Source organism: Lampetra fluviatilis, chromosome 11 (assembly GCF_964198595.1).
Source record: "Lampetra fluviatilis chromosome 11, kcLamFluv1.1, whole genome shotgun sequence".
NCBI classification, from domain to species: domain Eukaryota; kingdom Metazoa; phylum Chordata; class Hyperoartia; order Petromyzontiformes; family Petromyzontidae; genus Lampetra; species Lampetra fluviatilis.
In genome coordinates this window covers 13,496,530-13,510,827 of record NC_136285.1, presented here as the reverse complement: position 1 = coordinate 13,510,827, position 14,298 = coordinate 13,496,530, and the positions used below count along the sequence as shown (strand labels likewise).

Here is a 14,298-nt window from a genome sequence, read left to right as displayed (position 1 = left end):
GGAACGGTTCAAAGGTCAGAGGGGTGGGCCGTCACCACTGAGATCCTGCGTTTGGATTCTGGCTGTAGCCGCCCATTGATTAAATTGTACATATGGTGAACTTCTTTCGTACCGTACGTAGCCAACTGCGCTAATCGGAGGTGCGGGGAAAGGACAACAACCCAAGTGCAAACAGCAGTTCTTAAGAAATTAGTTTTCAACCTAGATGATGGTTTAAAAGTGCCAAGCTCCAACGGCTTCCTAATATCGGAAGGAAGAACGTTCCAGACGGCCGCGTGGCGAGTGGCCGACGCGACGACTCCGGTCCAACCTGGATTCGCGATTCCCCAGCCACGACCAACGGCGACAATCAGTGGCGACGACTGTACATCTAAACTCGTCCTGGATCTTCTCTAGGTCTGCTCAGCCTCAGACGAGTACCTGGCGCGGCGTGCAAACGTCAGCCCCGGAGAGACGAAGGCGGCCCGCTCGAGCGCCTCGTCTGCCGCGCCGGCCTTAAAGAGCGCTCGCCGAACAGCACTTGCCCCGACAGTCCGTGCGGGCTACACGGGGGGTCTTTGTCTATGCGCGCGCTTATCTTCGGCTAAATCAGTGAAGCGGCAGTGCAGTTGACGTGACGCCCGATAAGGACCGCGTTGGCCACGGTATCGCGGTGCAGGCTCACCGAGTAATTGAGCGCGGCTGTCGTTAGCGTCGTCTCCGAGTCAAACATTACGACGAATGCCTCTCTTGTCGCGACAGAGAGTGGGAGAGAGAGGGAGAGAGATCCAGGGATTGAGATAAGCGCTAGCTACAATCGGGACCTCGCAGCTTGCCGCACGATGATTGTAACGGAATAAGGGATGCTGCCCCGCACGTGACGTCAGCGTTTGCTTCGGTCACCAGGAAGTCATTTATAATGAACGTGATGATGATGATGATAGAATAACGATGGCTGCAATTGAAATATGATTGGAATGATTGTGCGAAGTTTAGTAACGGTGGTATTCGTGATGATGATGATGGCAGTGATAATGATCTTGACAGTAACGATGAGAACGATAGGAATAATAATCGTTTTGGCAGTCATTACTATAATAAGAATATGACACCGATGATGATCTCATCGATGATGATGATGGCAGTGATAATGATAATGGCAGTAATGATGAAAATGATCATAGCAACAATAATCATATTGGCAGTCATGATGACTACGATAAGAATAATGCCGCTGATGATGATGTCATTGATGATGATAGCAATGCTGTACTAATTAAATTAGCAGTCTTGGTTGTAGTGACAAGAGTAATAACAAACGATATTGACCACGCCGACGACGATAATGACAACGACGACGGCGATGATGATGATGACGACCTGTCGTGTCGTGCCTCGTGTCTCAGCCGGAGAACCTGCTCTACTACAGTCCGGACGAGGACTCCAAGATCATGATCAGCGACTTCGGGCTCTCCAAGGTGCAGATGACGGGGGACGTGATGTCTACGGCGTGTGGCACCCCGGGCTACGTGGGTACGCCGCGCAGACAAACCACGCGCGGTGCCAGCACTGCCGCTGTCGAGTGCGCGATCTGTGGATGCTGAACGAGATTGGGGAGAGGGGGGGGGTGCTTTGTCTCTGCACGTGGCATGTATCTGGGGGCGGGGGGGTCGTTGTCTTTCGTAGGTGCTCGCTAACAACACTTGTCCCCGAAGGTCGGTTGAGACTATACGGGGGATTTTCGTCTTTGTGCCGTGCCGGCTTTCATCGGTGCTCGCTAACAGCACTTGTCCCCAAAGTATGTAAGGGCTATACGGGGAATCTTTGTCTTTGTATGTAAATGTTCTTGTGTGGGGAAGTGGCAGCACACCACGAAACCAGCCACGCGAGTTCCATTTCCACTGACGGGCACCAACACCAGTGACGGTTATCTGAACCCGATCCTGGGCCTGCCCTAGGTCGACTCAGCCCCAAATGAGTAGCTAGTGCAACGTGCACACATCGCCACGTGGTCCCCTCGTGTGCTGTGCCGTCCTGCGTAGGTGCTCGCTACACTAACAGCACTTGCCCCGACAGTCGGTTGAAGGCTATATGGGGGATATTTGTCTTTTTTCTCTCTCTCGTGAACGTCAGCCCCGGAGATCCTGGCACAGCTTCCGTACGGCAAAGAAGTCGACTGCTGGTCCATTGGTGTCATCGCCTACGTGCTGTGAGTGTCTCCCCCCCTCCCTCCCGGGCAGCCCCTCTCCCCACCAGCACAATCAGCTCAAGGCAGTCGTCAATAAGACCGTGGCCATCAAGTCAATATTAATATATAGCCGGTGACGATTCGGGCGATGACCCTGTGGTATGAAGTAGGGCCATTGCCCGAAGCGTCGCAACCTAAAATGCATGTCTTTTCCCCCCTTTTAAAGCCACAGTGTGATTGGCGACTGGGCCGAGTTTGGTTTCTCTTCTTCTTTTCTACTGGGTCATGGTCGGTCACGAGAGTTATCGCGAGGTGCCATGGACACAGCTGATGCCTGCCTCTCCCTCGTGGCACGTGATGACCGTGCAGGCGATACTCGCCGTGGCGCCGTGCGGCTCCCGGTGTATTTTCGGGCCGGTGCCACGTGGCGTCCTGCACGGCGTTCGGCGTCGTTCCGATGCCACGTGCCCAAGAGCTTTTTCGGGAACCGAACGGAGGAGTTTTTTGTTGTTGTTGTTGTTTAATGTTCAGTTCCTGAAGAAGCCCCCAGCACGTGGAAGTGAACGTGGGACATTGTGCCGAAGAGCGGGCGAATTGTTATTATATTCCTACATAATGTAAAACTAAGAAAAACTATTTTTTTTTTACCAGGGAAGGCCTACTGAGCTATGTAGCTCTTTTTTAGAAGCGGCTTGGCCACATGTTATAGCTCAACGAAGTGGCTTATCATCTGCAACTTTACACCAGCCGAATATTCTAAACGCGTGTTTCTAAATGTGGAGGGAAAACCCGGAGAACCCAAAGAAAAATCTTCACGACCACGGGGAGAAATACACGCAAACTCCAAATATACAGCAGGTGTCAGGGTTGGGATCGAACCCACGACCTCCTGTATACCAGGCGAGGTAGTTAACATCTCGCCACCGCGGCCAGATGTAAGCAATGTCAACCGGTGCTCGACGGCTGCATGTGAGGATGGAGGATTTGTATTATTTGTAAGTGTTTTTACTTATTTACTTACTTTGAGAATTATTTAGTTGCATTATTGAACCAGGGGAAACTCCCCGAGGGGCCAAACATCTCGTTCGGAATCAGCAGAGGAAGCAGCAGTGGCAGCTGCTGAGAAACCAGACGCAACAGCGACAGCAACCCTAACCAACATCGCGAAAAAAGAAACCGCAAAACGGAATGATGCAAGGAGCGAACACACTAAAATCACTGGAGATGAGACGCCGTTTGTCAGAATTGATCCGGACAGTGAAATGCGCCTTTCCACACTGCGGGATATCAGATACTGCGGAGTTCGCTTTTCTTAATCCGTTTGTTAAGCGATTTCCCCTTTTATCTTGCAATTCCTAAGTATCTTCCACGCATTGCTTGTAGTCTGTGATCACAGGCGAAAGTGTCTTGACGTGCGCTGCGATAGCTGGTGCCGAACCTACACGGCTGGACTTTGGGAGCTGCCGCGTACACATCAAAGCCGCTTATCTCACGCTGGGAACAGCTATTGCCTGGCGACGCTCTCCCGTCTTCGCATTGCAATGCGATTCTTATTTCAGAGTAAATCTCCCCATCTGCTGGGTTTTGCCAATGATACGGCCGATATGAAATCCAAAGTCCGAATGGTGATCCGGCAATTCGTCAGAGCGCTGTCAACATGCTCCGAATAATCCGTCCGCGAGGGTGATGTGTGTTGTCTGTGAGTCTGTGTGTTGTCTGTGAGTCTGTGAGTCTGTGTGTTGTCTGTGAGTCTGTGTGTTGTCTGTGAGTCTGTGTCTTGTCTGTGAGTCTGTGTGTTGTCTGTGAGTCTGTCTGTGAGTCTGTGTGTTGTCTGTGAGTCTGTGTGTTGTCTGTGAGTCTGTGTCTGTGAGTCTGTGTCTGTGAGTCTGTGTCTGTGTGTTGTCTGTGAGTCTGTGAGTCTGTGTGATGTCTGTGAGCCTGTGTGTTGTCTGTGAGTCTGTGAGTCTGTGTCTGTGAGTCTGTGAGTCTGTGTGTTGTCTGTGAGTCTGTGAGTCTGTGTCTGTGAGTCTGTGTCTGTGAGTCTGTGTCCTGTCTGTGAGTCTGTTTCTGTGAGTCTGTGAGTCTGTGTCTGTGAGTCTGTGTCTGTGAGTCTGTGTCCTGTCTGTGAGTCTGTTTCTGTGAGTCTGTGAGTCTGTGTCTGTGAGTCTGTGTCTGTGAGTCTGTGTCTGTGAGTCTGTGTCTTGTCTGTGAGTCTGTGTCTGTGAGTCTGTGTCTGTGAGTCTGTGTGTTGTCTGTGAGTCTGTGTCTGTGAGTCTGTGTCTGTGAGTCTGTGTCTGTGAGTCTGTGTCTGTGAGTCTGTCTTGTCTGTGAGTCTGTGTCTGTGAGTCTGTGTGTTGTCTGTGAGTCTGTGTCTGTGAGTCTGTGTCTTGTCTGTGAGTCTGTGTCTTGTCTGTGAGTCCACATAGTCTTACCTTAGCACCAAACACCATCTCCATAAAGCTGTTATTCCATGGAAAACAAAAGAGTCTATAAAGTGATTTCCTGTTCAAGTGAGAATTAAGGTACTCTTAGGTTTTTTCGGTAAAGTCACGTAGGTAAAAAATAAAAATTAATAATAGAAATAATAATAAAAATAAAATAATAAATCACGACGTTTCGGAGGCAACACAAGCCTCCGTCATCTGATGTTTTTATTATCTGATGACGGAGGCTTGTGTTGCTTCCGAAACGTCGTGATTTAATTTAGTTGTTTTCAGTTATTATTTTTTTACCTACGTGACTTTACCGAAAGAACCTAAGAGTATGAATCCTTGCAGTCACGAAAGCTTCACATCTACTCTAAACTCAACAAAGTGCGAGCCGCCCGCTTAGCCACGTGGCCGAGCGGGACCGCGTTCCGTGTTCAACCCAGGCTCAGGTGGTTAAGGGATCGCCTGACGGTGGTGGGGGTGCTGGCTGTGTGAGCCCGCAGGCTGTGCGGGTACCCCCCCTTCTACGACGAGAACGACGCCAAACTCTTCGAGCAGATCCTGAAAGCCGAGTACGAGTTCGACTCCCCCTACTGGGACGACATCTCCGACTCCGGTGAGCGCGTTCTGATGTTCGATGGCGGAAGAGCAGATGATTTATTCACGTTTAATTTTACCAGGTTAAAAGGGTTGGGGGGGGAAGGGCGCTCCAAACGATCCCTTGAGAATGCGCCTCCATCGCTGGCTGCTCGGGCTGTGCGCTCGCGATTCGCCGCGCGTTCATCATGAGCAGCGCGCGACGTCGATAATTAATTGGTGACGCCGATGTAAGGGCGAAATAAATACGCAGGTGATAATTTGAGAAATGTAGCACACTGGGAGGAAACACGGATGCCACAGAGAGAGAGAGATGTATTATAAACACACACACGCACGCACGAGTGCGAAGGGATTCGTTTATATTTGATCAAGCGGGAGTCCACCAGACGCGTCTCGCTCGTGGGAAGATGTGCGCTTGTGGAGCGCTGCGCTCTGCCAGATGAATAATAAAAATAATAATAACGGCGACGACGGGTTCTATTGCCGTGGCAAGCCCGCTTCGTGTGTGCTGCGTGCGCGCGTATGTTGTGTGTGTGGTGTGTGTGTTGTGTGTGGTTTGTGTGGGGTGTGTGTGTTGTATGTGGTGTGTGTGTGTTGTGTGTGGTGTGTGTGGGGTGTGCTGTGTGTGTGGTGTGTGTGGTGTGTGTGTTGTGTATGGAGCGTGTGTGGTGCGTGTGTTGTGTGTGTTGTGTGTGTTGTGTGTGGTTTGTGTGTGTGTTGTGTGTGGTGTGTGTGTTGTGTGTAAGGAGCGGTGGTGCAGCGGTACAGCGTGCCGCGCTGCGAACCCGGCGAGCCGAGTTCGATTCTGTCTCACGGCCAACACCAATGACGATTATCTGAACCGGTCCTGGGCCTCCCCTAGGTCGACTCAGCCTAAAACGAGTGCCTGGTGCGGTGTGTAAAATCATCTCCACTTGGGAGATAAAGGCGGTCGGGCGTGGTGCTGGCCACTCACCCCTCGTGTGCCGTGCCGGCCTTCATAGGTGCTCGCTAACAGCACTTGCCCCAACAGACTGTGAAGGCTATAAAGGGATCTTTGTCTTTGTGTGTTCCATGTGTGATATGTGTTACATGCGTCGTCATGTATTGCGTGTGCTCTACGTGTCATGTGAGTGTTACACGTGTGACCTCTGTTTGATTGTTACACGGAATCTGCGGTAATTGTGATCTCTTCCTGGGTCTGGGCCTCCCGTAGACCACCTCAGCCTTAAATAATTCCAGTCGGTAGCCTCGCCACCACCAGCTCTCCCCCCCCCCCCCAGCATGGACGCTCGCTGACGACGCTCGCCTCTGCGCTGCTCCGCTCTTTTTCAGCCAAGGACTTCATCCACCACCTCATGGAGAAGGAGCCGTCCAAGCGCTACACGTGCAAGCAGGCGCTGCAGCACCCGTGGTGAGCTCGCGTCTCTCTCTCTCTCCCTCCTCTTATTTTTCCATTGCACAACCGAGCCGTGGCTGGCGCCGTGCCGAGGCAGCTTGGCGGCGGGCTCCACGAGGCGGCCCGGGTTGCTGCTTCCGCGCACGCGACGGACGAGCGGAGACGCGCGTAGATGGTGCTCATGATGACACGTCATTGTCAAGAGCAACTCGAGCACTGCTTGACACACCCCCCACCCACCCACCCACCCCAACTCGAAGTAGATCCAGATAGTCTTTTTTTCATGGCCAGAGTTGCATGGTTTGGTTGTCGCTCGGCTCAGCAAACGGCCGCTGACCGCCGCGCGGCATCTTGCAGGATCGCCGGGGACACCGCCCTCGACAAGAACATCCACGAGTCGGTCAGCGAGCAGATCCGCAAGAACTTCGCCAAGAGCAAGTGGCGAGTGAGTAGCTGTGCTGCAACCCCGCCCCCCTCCCCCCCTACTGTGCAGGCCAGATTCGCTTGAAGGAATTTCATGTAGCTCTGTGATATCCACTTCCGTGGGCCGTTCTCTAACGTGCAGGGTTGCATTCCTCTGCGGGACATCCGAAATGACGTCCTTTGCACAAAAGGAATAAAACGGACAAAAAATATACATTTTACACAATGTCGAAAAGATTATATGGGCCTAGATACCAATGAAGGTTCGCCCGCGAATGCCAGGCCACTGTGGTGGAGGCCGATTGACGTCAGGGAGGTTCAAACGGGCCTCGATCATTGACAAACTGGCATCATCATCGATGTTGGCTCGACAACTTTCCCGCGTGTTTACGGGTTGCACCGAGCTGTTTCTCGGCGCGACGTCTGACGTTTCGCTCCCACGTGCCCGGGAGCCCCTCCAGGGAGCGAAATAAAACGTCGGACATCGTGCCAAACAACACGAGGTAACAACCCGAAAACCGATCGGAGAGCTAAACCGCACGATGGCAAAAAAAAGTGAAATAGGAGCGGAACTCTCTTCTGTCTCCACGTTGCAACAAAAAAACATCGCTAAGTCCATTTGGCGCTTTGGCCCTCCGTTCCAACATTCACAAGCAGCATTCGCTTGAGCAAGCAAGACCCTGGACCCCTTTTGACCTCCTGCGGAGACCTCATCAGCAGAGTCTGGCTTCTTAAACAAATGCTGCTAGATTATATCGGATGTTATCGGGCAGGAGCATTCCGTATGAAATAATAATAATAATAGACATCAGTAAAGTCACGTAGAATGGAAATAATAAAATAATAAAAATAAAACATAATAAAATATTATTGTATCATGTTTTATTGTAATTATTTTATTATTTTATTACTTCCATTCTACGTGACTTTACCGAAAGAACCAAGAAGATGAATCCCTGCAGTCACGAAAGCTTTAAATCAAAATATAGACGTCAGCTTTGCCCAGTCTCGACGTCGGCCTGGGGCGCGGCACAGCTGACGCAGCACGCGACCGTTGTTCCGCAGCAAGCGTTCAACGCCACGGTGATCGTGTGCCACATGCGGAGGCTGCACATCGGCTCCAACCAGGACAGCGCGACGCAGCAGTCAAACGCCAGCCCCAGCAATGGGAAACTTCTCACTCCGGCTGCCGTCAGCAAGGACTGTGAGTTGCTCTGTGTGCACCCCTCCCCCCCTTCACTCTCCCCCCCCCCGTGGTCTCTGTCTCTCTATTTGGGGGGCGGTGACACGACCGCGCGGTGGGCGCGTTTGCCGCTTGTTGTAGGAGGTTCGCGTGGTCCGAGGCCCGGTGGCCGCCCTGGTTAATACTGCGGGTGTTTTTAGCAACAAAAAAACATTTGAACGCCGTGGACGTTAAGGATCCAGTGGCGTCGTTTGATAAAGAGAAGGCCCGCGTGTGGTGGCGTCGTTGTCAAAATGTGCATAAAATACATGTTCTTTAAACCGCAAATTATTTAATTGGCTATAAACACTTAGCAACATCGCCCCCTACTGGCTCATCATCTGTTAAAACAGCCTTCATATCACCAAGGTGCCCCTTCCAGTTGTCAAGCAGCGTCTTTATTTTTCTGTTTCTTGGCCTCCTTCCCAAAATGCTCCATCCAGACCTCCCTTCACCAAGCTTTCAAATCTTGAGAATGTGCCCAATCCACATCTGTTGGAATTTTTTCCATTGTTCTTTATTTTCATGTCTCCTCTTGTACCTGCTCTACAACTTCCTCATTGCTCATCCTCTCCACCAAATTGTGTTTCTCCATTCCAAGCAACAAGCCACAGCTCAAGACTCTCCCGTCTTCTTATCTCTTCCGTCCTCAGAGTCTACGTGTCTGCGGCATACACAACTGTACGCCACACTCCGATCCTCAGTCTGACACGTGGGGCTTTCCGTGCATCCCATCCCGATGTGTATCGACTTTTTCCCCACACCTTGCCATTACAATGATCGCGTCCCATCAGTTTCCTTCTTCGTACTTTCCCTTGGTTCCGTCTTTCTGGAGCCCTGCCATCCCCTGACCCCACGTGTAGAGTTTGCCCGGCGGGGTTAATTAGGGTCACCAAGGTGCGTTTTCTGCAGACGCAGCTCAGCATGTTAACGGGAAGGCATCGCCAATAATTAATTGCCTTCCAGTGGTGCGTGTGCCAAATCCTTGGGCTGCCGAGACACTTGCGGATCGGTGCCAGCTGGTTGAATGCCCAATCTGTAGATGCCAATGTGGTTGCACGCCCAATGTGGAGGTGCTAATCTCGCAGGCGCAGGCTTAAGACGAGAGAGGCTCTATCTCTCAACTTACCCTGTGGACCGCTGTAACCCTCTTGCAACCTCAAAGTGATTTGATGAGGTGGGGAAGGGGGCGGGGATTTCGTCAAAGTAGGTCTGACCAGAGGGGAAATATATGTTTTTGTTATATTTGTTATATAAACATCAGTCCGTTCACGATGACTGCCGATATGAAAAGTTGCGGATGACTTTTACACAGCTCGGTAGTCTCCTCCACGTGGCACACCTGGCGAGCGAATGTCTCTTGATCAGCGGCGTAGCATGGTGAGATCGAAAACTAATTTCAAATAAGGCTCTCCCGTGTCCCATCACCACCCCTCCCACCATCTCTGTAGCTGGAGCCTGGTTCTCTTCAGCCCAGTCGCTTTGCCTGAACAAATCACTGGTCCATGTCACTGCGTCACGTTATCCCTTTCTTCGCAGGCCCCAGCCCATCTTCTTTGTCCGCGTCTGACGAAATGATCTCGGGGACTCCGTCACCAACCTCTCCGTCCCACGTGCAGCTGCCCTCCGCCATCGCGGTGCCCAGCGCCGCCGCCACCGCCACCACCGCTGCGGCCACGGCCACCGCCGGCCCCGAGTGAGGTCGGCGGTCAAGGGTCAAAGGGTCACCCACGTTGCACTGCGATGACATCATCAGGGTCAAGGGTCACGAGAGCGCTGGTGAAGAAGCATCCTTAGGGTTAATCGTCGTTTAAAAAGCCATGCCATGTGAAAATTAAACGGGTGAAACAAAAAGAATAACCCAAGATAGCTGTAAGGAATAGCACAATTCCAGCCTGCTGTAGTTTTTTGCAAAGAGTGCGAGACGATAATTTTATTTGACAGTGCATGCAAGCTGACTGTAAGTGTTACGGGCAATAAACCCGTGCAAGTGTCCGCTTAGGGGCAGGGCGTTCTCTCGCACATGGCCATCCCATGGCCCTTGTGTCCGGCACGGTGCAGCGCTTGTCCGCACAACGCAGAACGAACCCCGAGGCTCACAGCCGCTAGCGCTGTGCGGCAGCATCAATGTTTACACCGATCTATATCCGCCGGCAGGCTCGCGGTTTTGTCTTCTCAGCCGTTGAGCCAGCCACTTGTGTTTCATATCTTATCATCGCCCCCCTCCCCTCACCCCAGCTAACAGGTGCCAGACCCGATTTACATTGAAGCATGATCAGCAACAGCAGTCATGATCAATTCACTGGTGGATGATGACCTCCCCAATCCTGGTCCACGTCGCGCCTGCACACGAGTCGATTTAATTGCTCCGTCTCCTCGGAGCTCGTCCTCTCAGCCACGTCCACGTTAAACAACGCAAATTGTTTTGTTTTTACATTTGGGAGTGGCGCTTTGCTATCACCGATTTATTCTACAAATGATTTTGAAGGTTCGTGACCCAGTCCTTTTGCTTGGCCTTATGTAAGCAACGCATGCAAGCGGCGCAGACCGGAGGAGAGCCATCATCAGCAGCAGCAGCAGCAGCGGTGGTCGTTGCTTGCGGGTTCCTCACCCATCCGTGTTTCTCGTGAAAAGCTTTGCCTCTTTTTTTTCTCGATCTGGGAAATGCGTCCGTCTTGATATTAATGATGAAGTCACGTGTAACTTGTGCTGAAATAAGTATTTCGAATCGATGGGTGAAAATGAAAAAGTGCTAACTATATTTATATGTGTATATGGTATACTGCGACAACCGATTTTGTAATGATGCTGGTTGCTCACACTACGTTTGGGATCTTTTTTTTGTACACGGTACTCAGCTGTTAACAAAAAACATAAAAAGCTTACACTGTGTGAAATTATTGTGTGTTTAGGGCTGTACATTTGCTGTGTGTAGACAAATGCAAGCACGCGCGATGAGTGAATTTAAAACAAGACGGATGGAAGATTGTGCGAACATCCTTCCATTTAAGGTTCAATAATAATAATACACTGCATTGGGAGATAGCTGTAATTTTTGAAATGTCAACGAAAGAAGTTTTGTGATTCGATAGTGACGTGGTGGCAGGGTTTCGCAGTCAGTGTCCTGTTCGTTAGCTCAACTTACTGATTCATATTTGCCCGTAAGTGGGAAGACCACAGAATATTTGTAATTCTCACATCGTCAACTTCCTCCCTGGTTGGCCCGTATGTTATACCAGCATTATCAATATTAAAGTGTGTTCCTTTGTTCAAATGAGCCTTGGGCGTTACTCAGAATTACGAACGATCCTGACCCAGCGGTGAAAACTCCATATTATTATTGTGGAAACCAGTCTCTCCATGAGACATCCAACGATGACTTCCCACCAAGTACGAATCCTGGAGGGGGGAAACATATTTAGCTGTTGCCTGCTGCGATGCTTTTTAAAACAACCCACGCCATTGAGACTCCATCGGTGATATTACCGGGATTGTCTGCAGGCTCATCGATACTCTCGCGTGTGGAGAGATGAAGGCTTCGGCGCATTTTCATTTCCACCGCGCGGCCCACGAGCTCCTTGAGATAGTCGCCCACGTGCCTGGCCCGCCGGCTCGCACGCACGCAGCATCAACCCACCGAATAATCTTGTCGGTTTTCACGCCACCTTACAACGCTCATGTTTCCCTATAGCCTGTTCGGTGTGAGTGTACTAGAAGGAACGCCGTGCTATATTTTTTCGAGATCGTCGTGTAATTTGATGGTGTTTTGGGGGTGGGGGGTGGCTGGACACGCGCGCACCGGCGTGGAGATGATGATGTTGTTGTTGTTTGCGGCCACTTTCCTGCAGTGGTCCGTGTGTGTGCGCGTGTTCGCTGTGGCCCCGGCCACATTCAAGGTGCTTGTGGCATCAATGCCTCCACGAGCCTCCCTCGTATGCTCCACAAACTCATTGCTGTTCCATTAAAAGGAAAAAAAAATGTTAAACTGTATTATTTCATGAGATCCCTATGACAGCTACGAAGAAGATTCGGAGTGGACCGACGTAAAAAAATGTTTTAGATAATTTGCTAGCATTCATGTGTCCTCCAATCCAAGGTTAGCATAATGAGTCGTTGAAATTCAACTATATTTTGTAACCTTATTATATCATCATTTGTATTCAAATAAAGGAAGACTCCATATCGCGAAGAAGGTGCGGGTTACTAATCTTGTTGCAGAGCTTTGCACGACACCCAGGTTTTAACCGGAGCTGAGGGACGTGTGTGAGAGTGGCTCACTATGCCACCCGATTGATTTTTCTATTTGGAGGTTGGAACTCATAAGTTTGAAGATATTTTTTGTTTGTTTGTTTACACTGTAGGCATGTTACGTTTTCATATTCAAATTTGTATTGCTGTAGACAATATAAAGTTTTAGATAGAGACAGGAGCCTGTTGATTTTATTGACGTGATAAGGGAATTTTTTTGTCTGCCAAAACACTGGTTAGCATTACGTTTTAGCACAATAAAAGTGTTCAATTGAATTTGATGTCTGCATTTGATGTTTTCCGGAAATAAATCCATATTCACAGGGACACGTACCGCACCTTTGCCCAGGCAATAAACATCATCGCAAAACAGCTTCACGCCAGCCACACAATGCCCTCTTCACTCCCGCACCCTGACATCTCAAGAAGACCTCGAGCAGCGCCCAAAACGATTCCATTTGGGAAACGGTAAACGACCACGAACCGGTGGCATGGTGAGCGCACCGTGCTATGGACCCGGGCCACCTGAGTTAAGTTCCCGGCCACGGGTGACATCAGTGGCGAGTGATAGCTGAACCGGATCTTGGCCCCACCTGGACAGAACGGCACTGAACGGAGTGGTGAGGTTTGGTCAAACAACCTCGATAACTAAAACCCTTCTGGGATGCCCTTCATGCAGGCAGTGTATTGACATTGGACTATCACTTGTGGTTTTCAAAAGGGTTTTAATAATGTTTTTTAAACGGTGGTAATTTTATTCAAGTTACTTCTCCTTTTATTGGAAACGGCGATTGATGTGAGAATTTTTTTTTTATATATGTATTTTATTATTTCCCTTCTACGTGACTTCACCGAGAGAACCAAGAACATAAGCCACTTCGTTGAGCTATCATTCGTTGCCAGGACGCTTCTGAAAAAGAAGCTACACAGCTCAGTGGGGCCTTTACCTGGTAAAATACAAAAAAATAGTTTATCCTCTTAGTTTCGTCTTAGGAAGGGGACGTGGGCCGATAGGGGGACGAGGACGATGGTGGACGAGGGAACGGCAGCAAGGAGGGAAACGAAGTCCCAACAGCACCACGGACACCACCCTGGCGAAAACGGAGCTATGATGAGATCCTCTGTGGAACAAGAGCTTTGTAAAATGGGATCTTGTTTTTTCCAGGATCAAACGTATGAAGAAATAAGAATAGATTTGACCCTTTGTGGCAACACAACGGGTGTAAGGATGTTCAAACTCTCATGTCTGCATTAACCACAGTTTCAAAGACAATGCATTATATATTTTCATAGAAACCTTTTGCAACCACACACACACTACGTGTGGTGAACATGCAAACACAACATGCTCTAATAGGGTTTTTCCCCTTTTTTCTGGCAACAAAACTGACACCTTTTGCAAGGAATCATGATTACATTAACCACAATACTTGCAGTCAAATGCAAACAAAAACAATACTCTGATAATTTATGCATTTTCTTGGTTCTTTCGGTAAAGTCACGTAGAAGGGAAGTAATAAAATAATAAAAATAAAACATAATAAAATGAAATAATTCTCACGACGTTTCGGCTACAACGCAAGCAGCCGTCTTCAGGTGAAGACGGCTCTTCAGGTGAAGACGGCTGCTTGCGTTGTAGCCGAAACGTCGTGAGAATTATTTCATTTTATTATGTTTTATTTTTATTATTTTATTACTTCCCTTCTACGTGACTTTACCGAAAGAACCAAGAAGATGAATCCCTGCAGTCACGAAAGCTTTAAATCGAAATTTATGCATTGTCTTTGAAACTGATTGGTCCACACCAGAGACAGCTTTCTTTAGAGCCAAG

The 14,298-nt window shown here is 49.7% G+C and overlaps 1 protein-coding gene across 1 annotated transcript in view; it reads left to right on the top strand.

Annotated features, from left to right (window-relative positions):
* The window catches only part of LOC144934840 (calcium/calmodulin-dependent protein kinase type 1D-like), a 60,087-nt gene extending 47,360 nt beyond the window's left edge, over positions 1-12,727 (top strand). Inside the window, exons 5-11 of the mRNA XM_078861047.1 lie at positions 1,386-1,512; positions 2,113-2,188; positions 5,100-5,212; positions 6,511-6,589; positions 6,932-7,019; positions 8,063-8,201; positions 9,759-12,727. Coding sequence (XP_078717173.1) covers positions 1,386-1,512; positions 2,113-2,188; positions 5,100-5,212; positions 6,511-6,589; positions 6,932-7,019; positions 8,063-8,201; positions 9,759-9,919 — 783 coding nt within the window. The 3' untranslated portion in view covers positions 9,920-12,727. The remainder of the gene's footprint in view (positions 1-1,385; positions 1,513-2,112; positions 2,189-5,099; positions 5,213-6,510; positions 6,590-6,931; positions 7,020-8,062; positions 8,202-9,758) is intronic.
* Positions 12,728-14,298: the final 1,571 nt, after the last annotated feature.